The following is a 25,022-nucleotide window of genomic DNA, read 5'->3' as shown; positions in this document are numbered from 1 at the left end:
GTATATTATAAAAGAACAGATTCAATCAGATTTAATTTAAAAAAACGGAACATATCGTACATAAGGATCTTTTAAGTTAGAAATGCTATACCTATCTGGGCACCACAGAAGATACATAAACCTTACATGGCTCTTAGAAGAAAGAGGAGATAGACAATTTTGATAAAGAAGCTGAGGAACAACTGAAAGTCAACGGACACATCAGGAGGCAGAAAATGCTTCACGAGGCCGGATCCTCAGAAATTATCCTGGAATGCAGTTTCACTGGTATCAATGTCATGTTCCTGGATGAGGGAACAAGACACAGAATTTTAGTATTTCAGTGCAAAGTCTGAAATGTGCTCTTCAGTATTTTGGACTTGATTAGAGATTCTGAAACACCATTAACTGGGACACAGGTTCTCTCTGGCTTTAAGGCCGAATCCAGCCCAAGGGTCAAGTTTTCACCACCAGGACAGGGAATTTGACCACTGTGCGTCACCCACCATGATGTAGGGAGCAAAAGCCATGAAGGTGCTGATGCAAAGACTTCTTACCTAGGCCTTGGGGGCCTATCCCTCCCTGCCTTGCAAAAAGGTAAGTACTGTTGAAAATCGACCTGAGCCCCCACCCCACATTCCAGTGCTGAGCAGCGATTATATCAACACCTCACCTCAGGACGCCACCCATGGCATTTGTCTCAGAGCGCTGCAAATGCCCACATAGTTCCATCTGCCGCATTACGCAGGGCCCAGAGACCGCAAGGGCTGCATTCACCTTGCTCAGTGACATAGACCCCACATCCAGCACTATGCCTGGCACATACGAGGCGTGCAGTGTGAGTGCCCAGCAGTGCCAGCCCCCACCAGCGAAGGCTCAGACCCTAACAAGTCTTTCCACTCAGCATCCAAATTCCTAAATATATATATGGAGAGAAATGGACTTTCTTTCTACTGTTTTATAACCCTTCCACGACCGCATGAACGTCTTCACAAGTCCTTAAACACTCTTCTAAACACTTCTAATCTCATGGACGCACCCTAGATCTTAACCTACAGGTGGTTTTAGGCATTCTACTAAAGCAGGGCTACTGCACTGAGAACCCAGATGGGTAAATCTGTACACACTTGGATTCCATGATTAAGACAAATTCTGAGGTTAGAATTGCTGGGTCAAAGGTATATACATTGTTAGGGCTTCTGAACAATATTATAAAAAGTATCTCCAGCAAAGTAGGACCAATTTATTCTCTTTCATCAGCAGGTTGGCATTTAATGTTAGAAATCCTGTCAAGGTACAAACAGAATGAAGGCCAGGCATAATTTCAAAGTAGCTGGTCCTCAGCCTGGAGAAAGCCGGTTTCTAACATGAAGTGCTGACCTCATGTCCTGCTGCTCCGTCGCGCTTGGCTCAATTCTCTCTAGCCACAATGGTACCACTGCTGTTCCTCACACATGCCAGGCAAAGCCCAGCCTGAGGGACTCTGCATAGGTCTTCCCTCTGCCTGGGACACTTGTCCCCAGCTAAATCCTTCAGCACTTTCAAGTCTCTGTTCCAGTATCAGCTTCGTAGTGAGGCCCACACTGACCACCCTCTTTTAATACCGCCCGCCGCATTCAGCACGCTGATCCCCTTACCCTGCTCTGGTTTTTATACCACAGCACTTCTCATCTTCCAGCAGACTATAATTTATTTATATACTTATTGTTTACTGTCTCCTTCAGCTAGAACAGAAGTTCCGTAAGTGGACTATTTGGTTCACTTAGCGGTTACTTAATAAATACCTGCAGAATGAATGAATGGCATGAAACTCAGTTACGGACGATACTGCCACTTGAAGGGCTCGCACATCAGTGAGTCCTTCTAGGCTTTGTACCTGGTTCAATTTCTTGAACTCCACCACTTGGAAGAAGATGTGCTCAAGGATATGTTTGGCATCTTGTTGGTCCTTTGGTAGTTTACTGGTTACTCCAAGAATGTCACCACACTTCCTGACATAGAATTCCAGGTCTTCTTCAGTACCTAAGGACAATTGAGCCAATTAGATTAACTCATGCCTTCTTCTCTTCCCCAAGTACAAACTTATTGTGATTTAGGCATCCCCTGTCAGATTCCTACATCTCTTTTAAGATCACTCACCTCTTTCTAGGGTATGTGACCACAGGACACACTACAAAGACCTCTGACACATTGCTTTTATAAATTAGGAAAAAAGTGTGACACTTCTAATTAAAATAAGGTTGGACTAGCCCTGGCTCTTCTATTCCCAGATAAAGCATTCCTACATTACAAAGCACAACAACCAGTAAGAAATCAAATTACCGCCCTGGCTGGTGTGGCTCAGTGGATTGAGCACTGGCCTGTGAACCAAAGGGTCACAGGTTTGATTCCCAGCCAGGGCACATGCCTGGGTTGTGGGCCAGGTCCCCAGTTGGGGGAGTGTGAGAGGCAACCATACACTAATGTTTCTCTCCCTCTCTTTCTCTCTCCCTTCCCCTCTCTCTAAAAATAAATAAATAAAATCTTTAAAAAAGAAAGAAATCAAATTACCATCCTCTGAATGCAGCAACGACCATTATGAGGGCACACAGGTACTTTAAAGAGCATTTATTATAGCAATACTATAGAAAAGGGTATGGAAAAAAAAAATCACCCATAATTCCATCAGCAGCCTAGCTCTGCAAAGCCATCCCCAAAGCCCCACAGTCAGGGATAAACAGCCATGAGTGCCCTTCTTACCCTGTAACTTCTTTTTTCCCTTCTGATTTGCCTTTTCTCTTTTGATTTTATCTATTTTTTATCCCCATATGAGGACATTTTCATTTGCTTTTTTAGAGAGAGAGAATAAGGGAGAGAGAAAAATATTGATGACAGAGAAGCAGCAATCAGTTGCCTCCGCACGCACCCAGACCGGGTGTCGCATGCAGCTGTGCCCAACTGGGGATGCACCCGCAACCTCCCAGCTACAGCACGACACTCTAACCACTGAGCCACACCGGCCAGGGCTAATTTCTTTTTTCAGTGTTATGATATAAATGTTAGTCTTAAATTAAAACATTCAAACCATACAGCTGCAAAAATCTCTCACACTACCTCTATCCCCACCGATACTACGTAGGATAATTACTGCCATATTATGCCTACATACTTACATATATGTAAAAATGGGATCAGATGACAATAGTTCTAAGTTGCCTTCATCATTTAACCATGTCACAATGGCATTCCATGTCAAAGCCTATGCTCTACATCTTTCATTTAACAGATGTATAATAGTCTATTTATTTCATGTTTTTTAACCAATCTGCCTACTGATAAAACATGACTATTGCCAATTTTTTTGAATGCTACATAATATCACTATAGCTACATCTTTTTTGTTTTGCATTTCTACAAGGGTTTCTGTGGGATAAATTGCTAGAACTGGGAATGCTGGGTCACAGCATCTGATTCTTCTCAGGTCTGTTATTACCACTGGACTCACCACTACGTCTTGCCACTTTTTGATTGCCCAGCACCTACCGCAGTGCATGGCACAGAACAGGGGTGCAGTGAAGGTGTTTTGCATTGAACAATTTTCATTTCTGTGTACTCACTTCTGGTCTCTGGGGACCTATAGGTGGTGCCCACGCAACTGGGAGCCTACTGGACGCGCAGTTTTCTGTCTTGCTTTCCTCATGTAGGGCTCTCACTTAAATTCCATCGGCATCACTCCCCAGCCTCTGTAAACCTCTTTTACGTTGACTACGTGCTGCTGCATCGATTGACTGTGGCACAATTTACTACCATTCCCCTGCTAGTAAACACTACAGCCATTCCCAATTGTATTTTATTTTCTAAGTAAACACTAGAGCAATCATCAGTATACCTTCTTTTATCTCCTCAGATTCTCAGGAGTGAGGTCTCTACCTCAAAATGGTTAATTTCTTGCCTCGCAGCAGCTGCATGCAGGCCCATCTGCTGTGCTGGAGGCAGTGCGTGTCGGGGGAGCACAGGACTGGGAGTCAAGGGTACCACTCACCTTGTTCCCTCATCCACAGGGCAAGGTAGGAATGCTTGATTCCTTCTAGGACCCCTCTGAAGGATCCACTCTGAAGTCTCTCTAATTCTTTTGGACCAGATCCATTTTCCTATGTAACTGCTCCTGTGACTAGTGTCCTAGACCCGCTACGTGGCAGCCAGGTTCAGAATTCATTCCAGGGTCACTCAGTGGGTCAGAACTAAGGACATACAGGGAGTACAGCTGAGACTGTGGCTTCTGCTCAGCCCCATGTTCTAACTCACTGAGCTAAGTGGAGTGGAGAGAAAAACATCATTCACACAAAATAAAACAGAAACTGTAACTATTCTCCCATTCATATTTTGTCCTCCCTACATGAATACTCAACTTCCTCTCACGGCAAATCTCAGAAGTTCACAATTAAATAAAACTTACCAAAGAAGACAAAGAAAAAGGTGACTCCACTTACACTTATTGGTGATCTGAGCAAGCCGTGTCTTCTCAGAGGAGAATGTCTCATCCAGGTCAAACAGCTCCAGCGGAGGAGGTGGCAATTCCCTGAAACTGGGAGGGAAAACCTAAAAAGAAATAAGGTCTGTTGTGAAAAAGAGTATCCAATGCCCAACTGACAGTGAAAAGACAGAAGGGAAATGAGAGGCCAACTCAGCCCTTCCCTGGGAGGAACCACCCAAACGCCTGTGACCTCCTCATGCCCTGACCCATTAGACGGTGTCAAGCAAGACCCCAGCCCATTGTAAACAAGCAAGCAGAGCCTGCGCTGATACACCACTAACCTGACCAGGCCGACGTACCAGCGCCCACCAACTCGAGCAAGGACACAAAAGCTTACGGCTTATCAGGCTTACCTGTGGTGAACATCTGATTGTACTATTGTTTCTCATTTAATCATGAGCTCTTCAGGGACAGAAATTGGGGGAGCAGGTGTAATTAGTGTAGAGGCACTACACCTGGAGCCAAAATTTGCATGTATGCGTCAGTGGTGTGCTGACAAATGTTTAACTATCAGCTCTCAAAACAAAAGTCCTGATCTATAGCATTTGTGATTTTCTGTGATGTACATACATCCACATGGCCAATTTCAAGCTACCTAGATGAAGCCAAACAGCTCGGAATATTCCAGAATGCAGTGGGCTAAAACAATTTTGAAGACCAGCTGAGTAAATGCTGGATGGGAATGGTGGAAAGTCGCCTGCAGGCACACGGCTGCGCCCTGGGCTGCTGGAACTGTGCTACGGCCCCGAGGGCCTGGTGCCGGGGACACTGGGGCGCAGCCCTTCCCCTCCCGTTTACGCTTATGCAGAATGCTCACATACGCCCTCCAACCCCACAGACGGGAAATGGCTAACAGGCAGAAAAGGCCATGCCCTTGATTCCTCAGGTGGGAACCACGCCAGATGAACGTCCCCGCAGAGCACGAGTAGGCAGACGGGCACAAATCACATACGAAAGGATCGACTGGGGGGGGGGGTGCGGTGCCCCGCTGGTAAGGGAGGGGCAAACAGTGGGGTTCCGCAGTGGGATCCCCCAAACACACCCACTCACCACTGGCTGAAGGGCTGGCAGTGGCGTCTCAAACTGAGGTTGGATGAGCTGGAGAGGTTCATGCTTCACGTTCAGCTGTTCATAAGCCCTGTGACAGCAGTGAGACAAAAAAGCAGGGGTCAAGGTGAGACCCTGTGCGAACGGACACCTCACTGACCACACCAGGCAAGTCCTGGGCACACCGGAACAAGCTGGTCCCCCTAAATGCCTGATACAGCACCTGCAGCACAGCAGGGACTGACAGCACTGAGGCCGCTTCCCCTGCACCAAGGGCCCCGCCCCAGTATCCCAGCTCTCTGTCCCCCTCATCCCAGAGCTGGGAGCACGTTTTGCATACCACCTTTGCTGTGACCCCAACCCTCGTCCCCAGGCTCCTGTGCTCAAACCAAACACTCAGAATGGGGTGCGGGGCTGCTCAGAGAGCCACAGGTACTGACTTGATGACCTTGGTGAGGGAGGTGATATCCAGCTGGTGAATGGACAGGTCGAAGAGGGTTGTAAAGTCCCGTGGGTTCTCATCACCCTCCTGGAGGCACACGCGAAGCCGCTCTGACAAGGTGGCTGTGTCGGGCAGCATCGTGTAGTCGGAGATCTGAAAGCCACAGAGGGCTCCTTTCAGCAAGGTAGAAACAAGAATTTAATCTGTCAAGTCACCAATGTCTCAGGACTAAATCTGCAGTATTGATCTTCTCTTGCCAAGAGATTTCACTCTTCACGATCACTGACAACTAAACCGTGAATAAGCCACTTCATGTGGAAAGAGAAACGAAAGTCACTTGGCTCAACCCCAGTGCTGGCTAAATGCAACTCCCCAATTACGCATGCTGGCGTTCACGCCACAGAGCACGGTGCAGAGGCATGCCACCACGCACACTGGCCAGCTTCGAGTTTCACGACCACTGACCCTGAGAGCCCAGCAATCAACAGTGTCCCCCAGTCACTGCCCGTTCCCGGTCTCCTGTACTTTCTTTCCTTTTGTCACTTCAACCATCTAAAGTGGTTCTTCTTTCTTAATTCTGGCCAATGACTTCATGTCTGTTCCAGTGAGAAATCAAAGGCAATCATAAAACAAAGCCCACAAGCTTCCACGGAAACACCTACCCGCCCACCAGCATCTGGGCCGTGCACTCTGCCTTCGCTCCTGTTACACGTGCGAACTGCGTGACCCCCAACGCCGACAATCCCTCCCCTGGACACCAGGTCCCAGCCATTCTCCCCCAGGACATGCATCCAGCGTCGCCGAGAGCCCTTCGTGATGACACGTGCTGTGTGTTGGTAACAGTAAAAGATCAGGAAACCCTAAACGTCTAGCAACGGGAGACTGGCTAAATATACTACAGTATGAACAATGGAAAACGCAACCTTAAAAAACAGAACAAAACAAGCAAACAAACAGAAAAAGCGCTTTATGTATAATAGGAAACATCTCCAAGACATGTTGGTAATTAAAAAAAAATAAGGAGGTCGGCAGTGTTCCTACACATACCAGAAACGGCTGAGATTGCTGTCACTGGGGAGGGGAACAAAATGGTTGGGGAAAGACAGAAGGAAGACTATTTACTGCATATGCTTTTGAATTCCAAACTATGTGACTGCATTGCCTATTCAAAAGTTAATTTACATAAATGCATGCTGGCAACAAGAACCATTCCTAATTGCCCCTGAGCTGCATTTAGCCCTGAGTCTAATAAGGCCAACTTGTTAACAGTTTGAAAATCGGTCCTCTGGAGTCACCTGCAATATACTGTCCCACATTCTCCAGCACCAGCACTTGAGGAGACACACCTGAGCATTCCAGAAATAAGACAAACAGGCTCACTTTTTTTTCCCCTATATCCCAAGGGCGAAAAACTCCTCCAATCCTCAAACTTTTCTGTAGACAAGAAACAAGAGAGGAGCATACGAATCACGGCTCTTCCCTACAACATTTGGCTGCTTGAGAGGCTTCACCCCTATCACGTGACAGTGGGTTGGGGGAGAGACAAGGGCACGGAGGGTGCCAGACGCGGCACAGAGGTCAGCGATGGGCCCGCAACCCACAGCCCCGAAGGCGGACGCTCGTCTCTGCACAGAGGCCTGCTACAAAGCCCTCGTGCAGAAAACCAGCAAGGCCTTAAGTGTCCAGATAGGAACATACAGAGTGCGCGTTCCTCATGACTTCCTAGCAGATTCTGAGGTTAAAACTTGACATATAAATTCCTTCAGCTCTTTATTGAGCTGCCATTTGGCTTTAGTAAATATCATTTGAAACGGAACTATACTGTGGGTTTCAAACCCATTTGGATATAACAATATTTGATCTGAAATCATAGGGAGTCCAGGTTTTCAGAATTTCTTCCTTTGCAACGCTGCTGGGTCCAGCCTTTTACTCTCTGAAGCCTCTCAACACAAAGGACATTTTCACCAGGACTCACACCTGCAGAACAGTAACCTGTGCAGTTTTGGAGAAAGGCTTAACACTATGTTCCTCTGGCTCTCTGACGCTTCCCTTCTGAACCAGCCCAGTGTCATGTGTGAACAACAGAGAAAAGGCACAGGCTCCAGAATGGGCTGACGTGGCATAAACAATGGCTTGGCCAGGTACTCATGTAAGTGGGACCGTCGAGAATTTACTGACTTCCGTTTCCTCAGCTGGCCAGGAGGAATGACAGAAACGTAGCAGGAGCAAGGCGGCCGCCCAGCACAGGAGCAGATGCAGCATTCTTAGTGCTGCGACCCTTGACCCACGACACTCTTAACTAGGGTTGGCAGCTGCTAAAGATCCGTCCACTCAGAGATCTGAAAGGCGAAGTCCTGACTATACCCCCATTCTTTTAATTTGGGGGCTTACATCACTTCTCCGGAGGGATTTACGCACCACAGCCATACCCTGAGTGTTTTCGACATGGGGCTCTCCTAACCTGTGTCAGCCCCGGGGAGGCCACATCTTCAGCTGAGGAAGGAAGCAACCAGGGGGCCCATTTCTGACTGCCCTCCCCCTGCTACCCACCCCGGAGGTCGCTTCCCTGACATTTCGGAGGGTGAGGAACAGAGAAGCAGTTATAGAGTTAACAGGCTGAATCAGGAGCCCTGGGTTTGGGCCTGGCCCTACATTTGCTTGAAATCTGAGCACATGACGATCTCACAGAATTTTAGTTTCTTCATCTATAAAATGAGTTCAACACCCTCTGCCTCCCAGGGCTGTTGTGAAGCTTAGATAAGATGGTTTAGGAGGAAGTATATGATATCATCGTCATCGGCAGCCGTCCGTCTCGAGAGACGATGGTGTAGCTTCTTAAGAGTCCATCTGCACCGCCGAGAATGGCTGTGCAGTCCGACTCGGGAGTGACACGGTATCTGTCTCCTCCCGTGTTGAATCGACATCTTGCGATGACGCTGGAGTGTCCTCTCCAGTGGAGCTGAAGCTACAGAGCCTGGGCAGGGTGATATGGAGGGTCTGCTGTTGCCCATGCAGCAGACCCCCCCTCTCTTCGCAGCTGAAGGATCCAAGGGAAAGACGGAGTCAATACAGCTTGGCTTCAGGTGCGCCGCAGGAGTTGCCGGTGTTGACTACAATGTCAAACCGCCTTAGGGACTCCGGCTCCGGATTTTCTGTCGGGGTTTACTCCCTTAGCCTTTCCCCTGAAGAGGTATGCCGCAAGGCAGCGGAGGTTTTTTGGAATCAGAGTTTTCCTTCTCTGATGTGCCCTGACTGGAAGATCGAACCAGCGACACTTAGCTCGCAGGCCGACGCTCAATCCACTGAGCCAAACCAGCCAGGGACAGTATATGATATACACTGTCTAGTATATGGTAATGACGGAAGTTAAAAAAATGTATTATAGAGATACATAGCCCTTTTACACCTTTCAGTTTAGTAAGCAGGTTTACATCTATGAATTTAGGCCTCCCCATCATCCTGTGAGGCAGAGAGCATAGGTATTAGTGTTCCCTAGAAAACTAGGATTAAAAAAAGGACAAAAATGACCTGCTTAAGGTCCAAGTTATTGCTGAACGTTATTGGCTCCTAGTCCAGTGTTTACAACTCTCCCTCGTCTGATAAATAAGGTCATAATACCTTTAGGATTGTTATTCCCAAAGGCAAGGAAATGACAGTTTAAAAATTCAATTTGGATGGGCTTTGTTTCTCCATGAAAAAAGTATTTTTATATCCTGCATATTTCTGAAAGAAGTATTTCCCTACATATTTTGATGCTGAAAGTTTGGGCCAGGGACCATATTTTAAACTCCAATTATTATATACATAGAGAGGGAGATTCCCACACCAATAATTAATTTTTTTAATTGATTTACTACTTTTTATAACACAGCTTTCATCTCCCCCAAAAGCACCCCTTCTTGCCATCTAACAGGTAAAAGTAAAAAATGTTTATCCCCGTGGAACTGTTGGAAGTGGTGCCAAGACGGTGAACCCGTTTTTCATTAAAAGTTTTTGAATAACTCGCAACCTCCTACCTCTGGGTCCTCAGCATCAATCTGATTTAGGTGAATGTCTTCTGTTGTAAGCCACTGGAAAACAACATCCTGGATTTAAAAAAAGAAACTGGATTTAAAAAAAGAAATTGGAATTAAATACTTGGTTATTTGAGAAAGCCGAAAGCAGGAATAGAGAATTATATCAATAAAGAAAAACTGAAAAAGGGAAAAAGACTGGACCAGTGATTCAAAAGAGGGAAGCCGCCTTCCTATTGGTGACATCACATAAAAACGTAAGTTTTCCGCACTGTAATGTCACTTTTATTATCGAAGTTTATCATTTATCCTAGGGCACTATGATCTCTAAGCACCAGCCAGCACTGGCAAGAACAGACTCCCAGTCCCACAGCAATCCCTGTTTAATGCGCTGATAGCAGGCTGAACTTAACACACAGACTCTGCGAGTATTTAGATCTCCCCAGAATGTGTCTAGTGACACTGGAACCTCTAGGGACGCCGCAGAAACAAGCACTGCATCAACCTCCCAACACAGAGCCCTGCAGGCCTGGAGGTCTCCAAGGCTGAGGGACTTTGTTTCATTAATGAAAAAGCTCAGTGGGAACGTCTTCCTTCAGCAAGTGAGTCACGGGAATCACATCCATGTGCAGCTTGGGCATGCACGGTCTGTCATCCTTCACGGGCTTCCTTCACACTACTCTGACAAGCCATTGCCATGCCTGTACCTCCCTCCCCATGTCAATCAGTGACCGGTCCTATCCTAACCCGTCTGAAATACCTCTCCTGCCCACCAGCCCTCCTCTCATTCACCCCTTCACTACCTTCCTTCTGGGCTCACCATCCTCGCCTGGCTGACTTCTCCAGCCCCCCAGCCGGCTGCAGGCTCCCTCTTCATTTCCACTCTCCATACGCCCGACAAGGGGCTTTCTAAAACTCAGCTCTGACTATGCCCAAGGCTGCTCAACACCCTATAGGGGCTCCCGAAGGCTTTCTGCACAAAGTTCAAACTCCTGAACTTCAACCATGAGACCCTAACTGGGCTTGTCCCTCACCGTGTCCCCAGGGTCGGCTCCTGCTCCAAGTCAGCATGCTTAGAAATGCTCGCCACGCTCTTCTGCATTTACTTCTTGTTCTCTCGGGCTCTCTCTCACTGTTACAGAGTCTCAGAGTAGAGACCATGCCTGACTCAGCTCTGTACTCTTAGCACGTGGCACACAATGGGCTCTGACCCGCTGGCCTTCAATGAACAGATAAATTGGGCAGTATTTTTTTTTAATGACATGAAAAGCATACTTAAAACATTATACATTAATGAAATGAAAGAGAAAAGCTTACCATGATTTTGCTGTTTTCTTCTTTATCCAAGTACTGGTCACTAAACATGTGACACGAGCCGAGCACTGCCAGCTTCCCACCTTGGTTCTGCAGATGACAAAGCTGCATCAGACACTCAGATCCCAAAACGCACGGTATGCACCCGAGTTTCCAAACGCTTATCATCAGAATGACGTGAGCTACTGTCTCATACACAAAAAAATGCCAGTTCTCATCAGGATTTTAACAGTCTAGAAATATCAACTATGACAGCAACCACATTCCAATCTGCTTCTCGTTTTATTATTACTTTTTAATTGTATGTGCCCCGGGCATGAAGCAGCTCTGCTCACCAACACAGGCATCACATGAGGATGACTAAGGACTGTGCACCTGCTTTGCCCCTGCCTGATATAAGAGCAACACCTGCTTCTCACTTTAGACACTTCTACGTTCTATTTGACTTGACCAAAAGACACTGTGAATTGGTTCTACAGCATTTTCCCATTGTTATCTTATAAATGAAGATCATAACTGTAAAGGAAAAAAAAGATAAATCCAAAGAGAGTTGAAGACATTTTCAAGTACCAAAAGAGTATTTACTCACATGCATAAAAAATTCACGGAAGAAATAAGTTAATAAAAAATATTTGAATATTAGGAATTTTTAAAAAATCAAAATATGTTTGCCTATTAGATTAATAAATACGACAATATGACTAAAACACAGTGTTGGTCAGGTTTATGAGACAGGGCTGAGAGCCTGTGGGGAGGAGAACCGGGCCTTCCATGGCTGGGCAGTGGGCACACAACCTCCTGAGTTCTGGAAGAAATACCACACATAGCACAAAACTTTGTACCTAGGATCTACCCCATAAAAATCCACTGATTAAGCAAGGTAAAAGCTTTGTGCACAGTTAGGAAATCAAATAATTATAGTTCAACCACCAAAAGCCCCTTAAAATAGTATCTCATTACTGTTGTGCCTATAAACTGACATTTTATGTGAACCAAATCTGGCATTTAATAACACTTTAATTTTAAAACAAGATTTCCAGCTATTTGGGAGAGACTACCTACCATAATAGCTACACGAACTTTGTCTGAATAGCATCTTGCAAACATATCAGAGATACTTAATTACTTCATAATAAAATGAGGTCAGAACGATTAAATATGGGAGGAAAAGATAATACCTAAGTCCCACAAAGGAAATTATGATTGTAAGGAACTAGACAGCTGGGTCTCTGAAGAAAAATAGGGAGGTCAGCCAGTGAATTCTACGTCTTGGTGGATAGATGAAGGTAAATTCAGCAAAGCAGGAATTCAAAGGCAGTGGAAAAGCTGGGTCGTAAGGAGAGGGACTGTGTTCTCTGGGACCACCTGTTCCCACATTTTGTGGGGTTTCTAGAATAAGAACTGGATAAGCAATCTTCTGATATGTTTTCCTGGGATAAATTAAAACACAGCAGCACAATTCTATGCAAATAAAAAAATTTTTTAATTGAATTTATTGGGGTGGTATTGGTTAATAAAATTAAAGAGGGTTCAGGTACAATTCTCTAAGACATCATCTGTATATTGTATGGTGTTCACCATCCAAAGTCAAGTCTCCTTCCTTCACCATTCGTCCCTCCTTTACCCTCTTCTACCTCCTCCACCCCCTTCCCCTCAATTCTATGCTAGTTGGTGTAGTGTGTTAACCTGACCATTTTCTGAATGGATTCTCTTACACTGAAGGTGAGAGCCCAGAGTCACAGACAGAATGTAAGTTATTTTAAGAGTTATAATACAAGTAGTCTCATGCTATAGTGGAAAAGCTTTGGATTTGGAATGATAGAAGCTCAGTTTAGGCCTCGACTCCATCAGTTATCCCCATAAATAAAACGTAGATAACTGAAATACTGCTTTGCAATACTGTTGTGAAGAGCAATGAGAATAGATGTGAAATCCCTCTAGAAACAGTACAGTAGTTTTTACTATTGCAATAATACAAATAGCACATCTACCCATACCTAAGAGAGGCTGTACCTTGGCGTGATAGAAAGCCAGAATGGGTCTGTTGAGCGGGAAGCAGACAGAACCTGTGGACAGAACAGCCACTGCTGGTTTCATGACACTCAGTGTGGCACCAAAAGGATACACAAAGGTGAGAGCCCTGTGAGACATCAAAGAAACAGTCCAAGTTTTAAAAATAATGAGTAAAATCTTTTTGAAGATAATCTTAGTATTTCTTCAGGATTTACCATCAAATACAAACTTTCCTCTAAGCTTCGGTTTCTTAACACAAAAAGTAGTGTAACTCTAGCTACAAGTTTAATAAAACACTGTAAGGAATATGAATGTAAATTTACAATCGCATGTGCAAATGATTGTAACTGTTAGAACAAAAGTAGCCCCTACGGAGGAAGAAAGAGGGAGCCTCATCTAAGAACCGAACTCGAGCTCCACGTGAGCCCGCTCTGTATGCCATTTTCCCCGTCCTTGTAGATCTGACTGGTGCCATCTCTCAGAATGAGCGTCTGTCGTTAGAGGAGCATGCTACCGACTGAGTGCTTACACGAACGGAGGGCACCTCTGCACAGACCCGGCGTGGAGTCCCCCCTCTCCTCTCCACTGTCCTAAGTGAATCAGTCTGACTCGGACCAAGTGCTCATGGAAAGGGAGTGGGGAGGAGGGGGAAAGGTAGGATGCAGATCACGGGGTAAGGCCAGCCATGCAGGAGCGGCGAGGGTTTTACAAACAGCTGGAACTCTGCAGAGGTAGTTGTTTGAGGCAAGTGCTCTCAGAATAAAGAAAAACGGGAACATTAAAACCAGAGCAGAGCCCTGGCCATGGGGCTCCATTGGTAGGGCATTGTCCCACAAAGCGAAAGGTCCCTGGTTTGATTCCCGGTCAGGACACATGTCTAGGATGCAGGTTTGGTCCCTGGTCAGGGTGTGAACCAGAGGCAACTGACTGATGTTTCTCTCCCTCTCTTTCCCTCTCTCTAAAAGTAAGTAAATAAAATCTTTTAAAAAAGAGTTTAACTTCCCTTTTCCCTTTAGCCATGAGAAAACTCTTTGTAGCTTACATTTAAAATTCTTTCCACTGTTAGTTGTCCCCTTTCTTTCAGTAGTCTCATCTATTCCTTTTACAAACAGCAGATGAGTAAGATTAGCTGGGTGGAAAGTTTGGGAAAAGAACACTCTGGGGAAGGGTTACAAATACGTACAGATCCTAAGGTAAGAACCGGCTCATCGGATCTAAGGAACTGAAACAAAGGGAGTGTGCCTACAGCGGAGTGAGAGAAGGAAAAAGGGACATGATAAGAAACAAGGCTAAATCAAAATATGTGGCTCCAACAAGCCAAGACATTTTGAAGCACAAAGCAGGACTGATTCCCCACGTCTTAAAGCCTATCCGGAAGCTGGGCTGCTTCCAGATCAACCAGAAAACAAAAAGCCAGCCGGTTGCCCTTCACTATTACCAAGGAGGTGATCATGCAACAGCAGGGAAGGTGCTGTGCCTTACACCACAAAGCACTGCCTCCCAACAACGCTGCAAGATTATTACTGGTCCCATTCTCGTCGTCGTCGTCGGCAGCCGTCCGGCAGCCGTCCGTCTCGAGAGGCGATGGTGTAGCTTCTTAAGAGTCTATCTGCACCGCCGAGAATGGCTGTGCAGTCCGACTCGGGAGTGACATGGTAGTATCTGTCTCCTCCCGTGTTGAATCGACATCTTGCGATGACGCTGAAGCTACAGAGCCTGGGCAGGGTAATATGGAGGGTCTGCTGTTGCCCATGCAGCAGACCCCCCCTCTCTTCGCAGCTGAAGGATCCAAGGGAAAGACGGAGTCAATACAGCTTGGCTTCAGGTGCGCCGCAGGAGTTGCCGGTGTTGACTACAACGTCAAACCGCCTTAGGGACTCCGGCTCCGGATTTTCTGTCGGGGTTTACTCCCTTAGCCTTTCCCCTGAAGAGGTATGCCGCAAGGCAGCGGAGGTTTTTTGGAGTCAGAGTTTTCCTTCTCTGATGTACCCTGACTGGAAGATCGAGGCAGCGGAGGTTTTTTGGAGTCAGAGTTTTCCTTCTCTGATGTACCCTGACTGGAAGATCGAACCAGCGACACTTAGCTCGCAGGCCGACGCTCAATCCACTGAGCTAAACCAGCCAGGGCACTGGTCCCATTACAGGTACAGAAACAGAAGCTGAGTTACTTTGCCCTCAGGTCACCCTGCAAGTAAGACACTGAGACAGGCCAGTAAGCCAGGACAAGTGGAACAGGGAAACTGAAACAGAGAGTTAAACGGCCAAGCAGCTTACAGCCATCCAGTTATCAGCAAAATCCTATCTTCCCTAACCAAGGACACTTAAGAGTAAATGGTTTACACTTCCCCTCCCCAACCAGAGGGTAATAGCTAAATCACCCTACTCGGAGAGAGATAACAGAACTCCAGTTAGTGCCATTTGTGCCAACCACACCCAAGGATGGATGAAGTCAAGGGAATCAATCTCATTTTGGCACTGAGCAGAAAGCTGATGAATATTCTATTGAATCCTCCCCTAAGACCTCCCCTGAAATCCCCCCCTTCAGAAAACAGGTAAGAACCTCAAGACAAGACCCAGCAGGGCTCTCTCTGGAGCACACAAGTGCCTTTCTTCCCTCTCACATGGGGATCTTACTTTTCTCTCTTAACCTCTAAGGGTCCCCATGAGACTTGCAACCAGGGGAGCAACGCGCAGTGGCAGTTGGTCCCGGGCTTACCACTTGACCCTGTCTCCAAGGTCCCCTTTCCTCTGACTTCTCAGGGAGCTAACAGCAGCCCTGCACTGGCTCACTTCCGTCACTGTGACTTTTACTTCTCAGTGAGTCCCCGCAGCCCAGCGTGGCTCACTTCTTCCCTGTAACATTTCTAGAGATCCAAAGCAGAGCACCACCTAGGCTCTCGCCTACTGCTTCTTCTACCCTAAGCCCTTCCTTGTTTCACTGTCCCCAGCTTTAATAAACGTACCCTCAAATCACCTGGACTCTTATTGGAACTCTTTCCTGCACAAAGTCAACCCACACACTGCAGGCTGGCCTGAGGCAGACCCGCTCTGGGCCCAGTCCCTTCCCGGTGACAAAATGAAATCAGGAACTTCTAACTCCTTCTAACTCCAAGTCTATAGTTCTTTTACCTACAGCAACTGGATGAACTAATACAAAGCTCAAGACTTAACACTGTGATTCTTAGATGTCAAAAATTTTAATTCTATGACATGTTGTTATACTTTTTTCCCCTGTATGACTTTCCTTGGTTTCATACTAAAAAAGCTCTTCCCTACTCTTAGATTATAAAAAATATTCACTTACATTTTCTTTTAGTACTTTTACATTTTAATTTTTAATACGTAAAATTTTAATTCACCTGAAATGCATTTTGGGGTATGATGTGAAAATGGAAATGTTTTTCCAAATGGTTAGCCAAAATGATGCCATCCATGCCTCAATAATTTCAAATGTCATCTTTGTAATAAAATAATTCCAACCCTCCATTTATATTTTGGTCTGATTTTAATTTGTTTTATTTATTTTTTACTATTTCTGCATTGGTACCAAATTACTTTAATTCTAGAGCTTTGAAATATGCTTTAACTACCTAAAAGCTTTCAACTTTTAAGGGGCAAAATACCCCAAAGTAAAAATGTAAAGTGGAAAAAATACTTGCAATGCATGGCGGTCTTAGAAGTAAGACAGACCATCAATAGGAAAACGGGCAATAAGCAGTGGACAGGAAATTCACAGAATACAATCAGCCAAGACTCTAGAGGCCATACCAGTTACTACTAATAAAAAAAATGCAAGTTAAAATAAAGATATCATCTTCACTAGAATACTCCATGCTGGCAAAAGCAGAAGGTGTGTGTTCACAGGTACCACACACTACAAACCGCCTGGAGGGCAAATTGGCCATGGAGCACATTTGGCAAAGCAACAGCTGGAAGACCTTCCGCCAAGAAGTTCCAATGCTAAGAACCGAAACTACTGAAATATTAGCACAAGTGCACAAAAACTGTACATACAAAGATGTTCACAGTGTGCTTTGTTGTTTATAACAAATACCAAACTGTTTATGGTAGCAATATGGAACAGAAGTTAAAGGGTATACGCAGGCCCTGGAGCAGACTGCCTAGGTCTGGAACTAAATTCTGACACTTAGTCAAATGAGTTTGGTTAATTAACCTCTGTTATCTTGTCTATAACATAGGACTGTTGTGAGGAATAAGTAAGGTAATACAGGCCTGTCACATAGCAAGTGCTTGATAAATGTTGGGTGGTACTATTAAAGCAAAATATTATAAATTATCTAAATGTTCTATAACAGAATAAAGTGAGGTAAATCCAATCTTATCTAGTCATTACAATGTTTTATATAATGTAAAAAAATCTAGAAATCTAAATACCACTGTTAAGACTGATTATCTCTGGCATAGATTTACAGTGAAGGACTTCTATTTTCTTCTTTTTTCCTTTTTTAGAAGAAAAAAAAACTTTTTTACATTTTCTTCAAACTCTAATGTCTGGTTTGGTAGAAAATTACCTTTTTTAAAAAGATTTTAATATTTTTACAGAGAGGGGAAGGGAGGAAGAGAGGGAGGGAAGCATCCATGTGCTGGAGATACATTGACAGGCTGCCTCTCACACGCCCCACCCCTGGCCCGCAACCCAGGCCTGTGCCCTGACTGGGAATCAAACCGGTGACGTTTTGGTTTGCAGGCCAGCACTCAATCCACTGAGCCACACCAGCCAGGGCGAAAGTCACATTTTTTAGTATCTGCTTCTGCTTTCTTTTTTTTACTATTCAATATAGTAACAGCGGTTAGACAATCATATATTTTGAACCGTTCAACTTGTTTTTTAAGTGAGAATTACTTCTGTAATCATAAGCTCCTCATTCCAAAAAAGAAAACTCTTCAGAACGATGCCACCCTCTGCAGATGGCCGCAGAAAACACACTCACTGGGCGTCGTTACCACCGCTCTCTTCGTCGATGATGCCAGGCACCACTTTCCCTGCAGCTCGGCTCACTTCCCTTGAAGAAAAGTATTAAAATCTAGTAAACCAAAAAATGTAGGCATTTCATACTCCATTCATTAGTTGCACAATCTAGATGCAAGGACTTGGCAGACTTGTTCAAGATACAACTTTTTTTTTCTTTTTAAGACACAATTCTTGATAACTACAGGTATATACCCACCACACACTGACACCTCTTTTGGAAAACTTGCAGAAGTTAACATTAAAGTATAAGGTTCGGTTCCTGTTTGTTGAGACCTAAGGGAAGGGTCCATATATTTAATGCATATTCTAATCTAGTATCTAGACTCTGTACCATCAGATCCTGCAGAGTACCTGGCGTGTATGAAGTTCAAGTGTGGAATGAATCATTTTGAATACTGTATAAGGAAAAGCTCACAGAGGGCACCTGATGTTGTCCCCTCATGCACTCATTTCCCATTTCCCCAAAGCCCCTAATTTATGTTTTAGGATCCAGTGGATCAGAAAAAACTGACTTCATCCCAGGCTCCAGGGGTAGAGAACATGACATCAGGACAGTCTATGCCCTCAGGACATTCTATGCGCTCTGCCACAGTGACCAGTCGGCATGCACATGTGGCCTAGGCAAGCGCACACGGAGCAAATCTCAGGACTATTCTTGATGGTAACGCTGGGACCGAGGCACACACACTCTCCTTTCCTCGATGAATCTGAGAACTATTAAACCTATTCAGTCCACACACTCAGGAGAACAGGTCCAAGAGAATTACAGAGAAATGGAATTGGAACCCTGTATTTTCATTTAATCCCTATCCAAAAGATCCCCTATTTCTAGGCTTTTCAATTACAAAAATCAATAAAGTCCCTATTGGTTAATGCTGTTTGAATAGGGTTTTCTGTTGCTTGTAACTGAATGTATTCTGACAAAAGGGTGAATATCAAGTAAGGTTTCAAAGGACAAGAGGAAAATAAATTGATGAATGAGCATACAGTAAAATAAGTGATGATACAATAAAGTCAAATAACACAAAAAGGGAAAGAGAAAAGAAGGGCCAGTGAAAAGAATGTGTGAGAAGAAATGAGGGAAAGATGTAGGAAAGATTAAAGTCATTTATAAAGACATTTCTGCTTTCAACATGCTCACCTATTTAACACTCCATTGGAAACTAGAGCTTCTTTTGGATGGAAATACTTATAATACACATTTCTAACCACAGCATCTTCAAGGGGAAAAGAGAGGAAGGCACATTTTAAATTAGGACTAAGTTTGACATTAGAGACAAACGTGAAAAGCACCCAGGAGCTCAAGTCCAATCCCTCTCCCTGTATAAATAGAAGCCAAGAACCAGAGGGTTCAGACTGCCAGTGAGGCCAGAAGGCTGGACCACCACCCCCGCCACCCGGCCCAGGGCTTTTCCCATGGTACTATTAGGCCCCGAGGGCTACAGTATAAATAATAAATAGGGAATTACTGCTTCTATCAAATCAGTAATAATAATTACCATTATTAACCATGATGCCATATTCTTCTAGGAAAAAGTTAATATTGGTGTCAAATCTGGACTCCCCACCCTCTCCTAGCATCACAAGGACATCGCCGCCACCATCAAGGTACTTCTTCAGGACCTCAAACTATGCAAAGGGAAAAAACAACCCATGAATACACCCAACACTTTTGTCCAAAATACTATGAATAAGACCTTAACTACCTGAAAAATAAATACCTTAAATCTATAAGGCACTTAAATATAGATGTAGATAAGATTATATAAAATGTACTCTCTATGTAGGATTTCCAAGCTTGCCTTTAAATATAAAACTCCAGCCCTGGCCGGGTAGCTCAGTTGGTTAGAGCATCACCCTGATACACCAGTGTTGCCAGTTTGGTCCCCAGTTAGGGCACACACAAGAACCAACCAACTAACAGATAACTAAGCAGAATGATGCAGTATGTGTCTGGCGCTTTACATGCCTTATCTCATTTAATCATGATAACTCAATGATCAAGAGAGAGATGAAATCATTACCTTAAAGCAACACAGTAAGTGGTAAATAAGAATTTAAATCCAGGACTTCAGAGCCCATGCTCCTGACCATCTCATTCTAGTTCTTTATGGTATTTCTTACCTCAGCTGCAGTAAACTTTTCCCTTGGCCCAGCTGTGATCCACAGTTTCACTCCAATTAACTTCTCAGATGTGATTTCATCTTTTAAGCTACAAATAGGATTTTAAAAGCAAGTGTTAGATCCACAATTAAACCAATTTATGAGTCATTTTAGCCTCTAGACTAAATGGAACCAGAAGCCACAGAGCCCCAGAGGTGAAGATATTTAGAGGCACCCAGTCCAGCCTCTCTCCCAAAGTGAGAATCCCCTCCACGAGCTTGCACCCAAGTTGTTGGCCTCTGCTCAAACACTTCCTATAAGCCAAATTAAATTGTGCTAGAGCACAGAGAGTCCTCCGTCTACTAATGCAATCAGCTCTGCTACTAGTTCGAATGATTACATATCCCTACCCACTAAGAAAAACGACACATCTACAAAAACAGAGAAATACTCTCATTTTTCCTTTCTCTAAACTTTAGTATTAACCCAAATTGACATATGGTAAATGCCTCTTACCTCTTAATAAGCTGTATATGTTTAATTAGAATAATTTTTTTATTTGTGATTTTGGGGAGAACTTAATAATATGCTAACTGCCAATTTTCAAAAAAGGTGCTTTAATAATTTATTTACTTCTGAATGATCTTTAAATTGAGCGCCTCCCACCTGAACAACCCGTCTTAGGTAAGAAAATAAAGACTTTCAGTTTTAACCAGCAGACTATTATTATCTGGAAGGGAAAACAATCCACAAGGTCACCTCTGAATTTTCCAGTTGCTCCGAAGTCTCTTCTGCATGGATTTATAGCCATTGGTGGTGGTAAATACTTCTTTTTTGTATGCATTGAAAAGAATGGTGCTCGGAAGCTCTTTCTCCATGGTTACCTAGGCGACAAAGAAGGGATCAGAAGAAAAACAATAAAAAATATTCCAAAAGACCCCAAAAGGAACAAATAGTCAACTTCTTCTAATTTAATGAGAAAGGGTATAAAGCTGCCACCTAGCTATGAAATCTCTGCAACTCTCAAAGGTTGAGAGTGAAATGCATAATCATAGCTGAGAAACCTAAGGCCAGCGCTGGCGACCAGCCTCCTCCCATGGCCCTGCCACATCACCCCACACCTGTGGGAGACCATGATTCCTCACTGCTCACTACTGTTAACTGTGAGGTATGGTCTCCTACAGCCCTGGCTGGTTTGGCTCAGTGGATTGAGCGTTGGCCTGCGAGCTAAGTGTCGCTGGTTCGATCTTCCAGTCAGGGCACATCAGAGAAGGAAAACTCTGACTCCAAAAAACCTCCGCTGCCTTGCGGCATACCTCTTCAGGGGAAAGGCTAAGGGAGTAAACCCCGACAGAAAATCCGGAGCCGGAGTCCCTAAGGCGGTTTGATGTTGTAGTCAACACCGGCAACTCCTGCGGCGCATCTGAAGCCAAGCTGTATTGACTCCGTCTTTCCCTTGGACCCTTCAGCTGCGAAGAGAGGGGGGGTCTGCTGCATGGGCAACAGCAGACCCTCCATATCACCCAGCCCAGGCTCTGTAGCTTCAACACGGGAGGAGACAGATACCGTGTCACTCCCGAGTCGGACTGCACAGCCATTCTCGGCGGTGCAGATAGACTCTTAAGCTACACCATCGTCTCTCGAGACGGACGGCTGCCGACGACGACGATGGTCTCCTAGATTTATTTTTATATATACATTAACTTATAGTTTCACTTACGAAATAGGATTTTATTATAAGCAATACTTAACCAACACACTCTTTTCACCTAACCCTGTATCTTTCACATCTGTCTATGTTGGTACATAGGGATCATTTTTTAAAAACTGCTGCACAGTATTCCATTTTATGAATGTACCATTAATTTAACTATATACAGACTGACATCTTTTTTCCGAAACTTTTACTAGTAAAACAACGCTACGAACATCAATCATCCTTGAGCATGTTTTTGTGCACTTTCCATATTTGTAGAATAAATTCCTACCTGTTGAATGGCTAAGTAAATTATTTCCAAATTGCCCTCCAAAAATTGTAATTTTTACTTCCACTAATATGAATACAATCCTATTTCTAATCTTTTTCATCTCTTCTAGTAAGATAGGCACCCCCATTATTGTTTTCATTAGCACTTTAAAATAGTGAGATGGCCATCTTCTGCTGTTCATATTGCCCATGTGTACATATATCTCCTGATTTTCTTGTTCATGTGCTCTTATTTTTCTATTGGGTTTAATATTTTTCTAACTGATCATTAAACAAATACTTTCACAAATTTGTCTTTAGATGTAGCGTATGGGAGCTTTATTGGTTTGTTTTGGTGAAATTTTGCAGGCTATACAGAAGGTTTTATATTTTAGAGAGTCACAGAAGGTTTTATATTTTAGAGAGTCAAAAGTTTTAATCTTTTCCTTATAGACTTCTGGATTGCATGAAGTATTTAGACGAATTTTTGCCACGCTAAGATTATGAATATTCCCAATAATGCTTTCTTCCAGGACTTTTATGTCATTTTTTTAAATTTAAATTTTGGTCCATTTGGAATTTATGTTGGGGCTCAAAATGATTTTGCTGTTTTTTTTTTCTAGAAAGCTATGTGACACCAATCCAACTTTTCAATGCTGATTTAAAACACCACCTATAAATACCTGGATTTTATTTTGAATTCAATATATTCTATCTGACTGTAAGTTCCTATGCAGTTCCATACTATTTTAATTACTATCACTTTATAATTTTTGGTGGTACCGGAGAGCTAATCTCCCTTACTACTCTTATTTTTTAGATCTCCCTGGCTAGTCTCACATATTCATTTTTCCAGTTTAACTTTAAAATCATTTTGTCAGGTTACAAAAATAAATGCCCCCATGATGCCACCACAACTATCTTTTCATGTTTCATTCCATCCCTGTGCACGCTGTTTTCAGTGTGTATATACAATATTGTATTCTTTCTCCAGTTTCCGACAGGAAGAGTCTTCATGATTAGGTTGGTGGCTGCATGATCTATTGCATGTATATGTCATAATCAAGCCTTCATAGCCATCTTCAATTCTGTGCCATCACAGATACTACTGGAATATACATACTTCTGCTTCTGCCATTGTTTTTGCCGTAGAACAGATTCCTAAGAGCAGTATTCCTAGGAAATGGGGATGAGACTAAGACGTTACAAGTCCTTGTCCAATGTTCTTTCATACTCAGCAGGACCACTGCAAATCCGCGTAGCAGGAGGCGATGGAGGCTCGATCCCAATCGAGGGTCCGGATTCAGGCCCATTTCCGTGCCCAGTTTACTTTACCCCGGAGGACTTCTATTTTCCGTAAGACTGGCCCAGAGGCGCCCAGAGCAGTCCAGCGAGACCCTCGCCAGCGCCAGGTCGCCCCAACGCCCCGACCGGCCCTTCACAGTTGCAGTTCTTACCTGAGGCTCAGTGACCACCATCTTCAGCTGAAAGCACCCAGCATCCCGCGGCCAGGTATCCAAGGCCACTTAGCAACCCAGGCGTGGCTATACCTCCGGAGCGACGTGATGACGACAGAGCGGAAGAAGCCAATGCGCCTTGAGCGTCGGGAGGGTGGCGGTAGGGGGCGGAGCTAACATGGGACTGTACCATTATTTGGATGAGGTGTAAATCCAAAAGGAACGTAGGTTAACTTTAGGCCAAATGTAAACCGATTTAATTGTGCCTTTAGTATAAAATAATATTAACGACTGATAAAAGTGGTAGGTCCCAAGGGCTTAAACTTCGTTCGACCCCGAGGAAAGAGAATAGTGAAGACTTCCCGGCGGGGCACGGGGGGGGTGGGGAGGGTTGTTGAGGAACGCCCCCAACCTTGATCCCGAGAGCGCAGGCGCGAAGAAGCAAGGGGCGGAGCTTTGCAGCTGACTCCCTTCCAGAACTTCTGAGTAGGGATTTGCAGTATGACGCGTTACGGTTTGGGCTCCCTGGGACTTTAGGGAAGATTTGCCGGAGGGAAGTGGCAGGTTTAGTGGTGAGAAGGGTAACACGAGATAGTTCTTTCTCTTTGATTAGTCTCGCATCTCTTGAGCATCACAGTTCCGCGCCCAAGATTTGGCGGTGAACCCGCCCTCTAGGTGTCCCCAGGCCGGGAGTTAGATCTGGCCAAATCCTACAAAAAACATGAAAATATAAACTGTGCTAAGGGAGCTGTGAGGGGCTGGAGCTTGGCCAAAAAGCGCCCGTGATGAGAAGAGACGTGAAAGAAAAATGGTACTCATTAAGGCAAGGGCTGGGATGATCGTGCTGGGCAGAAGGGGATGCTGATGCTAAATAGCCGTCGCCGCGAGAAAGAAACCAGGTGCGGATAAACAGGTCTTCGTCCTCCCCCGATGAGCGCTCCGTGCCCTGAGTGTGTGGACTTTTATGCAGTGCCACCGCCTCGCTGGCTCCACCCGATGAGTGCAGAGACTTCGGACAGTTCCTATTTGATCTTATGTTTGTTAGAATCTTTTAAGATGTATAAATTGGTAGGAGTTTGGGGATCTTAAAACACAACTCTTGTTGCCTTTTCACAACTACTGTCATTGCAGAGTTAAAAAGTGGAGGAGGGTAAGTGAGGGATAAAAATAGAAGTAATGTAT

The 25,022-nt window shown here is 44.5% G+C and overlaps 1 protein-coding gene across 1 annotated transcript; it reads right to left on the bottom strand.

Moving 5' to 3' along the window:
• IFT52 (intraflagellar transport 52) lies at positions 1-23,911 on the bottom strand. The gene is made up of 14 exons (XM_090286431.1): positions 23,841-23,911; positions 21,177-21,301; positions 20,439-20,526; positions 19,814-19,943; positions 19,456-19,531; positions 18,274-18,345; positions 13,322-13,448; positions 11,312-11,398; positions 9,998-10,066; positions 5,980-6,134; positions 5,543-5,630; positions 4,449-4,557; positions 1,856-2,001; positions 1-284 (listed from the first exon to the last, which is right to left on the bottom strand). Exons 1-14 carry the CDS (start codon positions 23,859-23,861, stop codon positions 237-239), a joined length of 1,341 nt encoding a protein of 446 aa, XP_090142557.1. The 5' UTR covers positions 23,862-23,911; the 3' UTR covers positions 1-236.
• Between the last annotated feature and the right edge of the window lie 1,111 nt (positions 23,912-25,022).

Source organism: Furipterus horrens, unplaced genomic scaffold (assembly GCF_987537825.1).
Source record: "Furipterus horrens unplaced genomic scaffold, mFurHor1.1.pri manual_scaffold_8, whole genome shotgun sequence".
In the NCBI taxonomy this organism is placed as follows: Eukaryota; Metazoa; Chordata; class Mammalia; order Chiroptera; family Furipteridae; genus Furipterus; species Furipterus horrens.
Note: the sequence above shows the minus strand (reverse complement) of the source record. Positions and strands in the feature narration are given on the sequence as shown.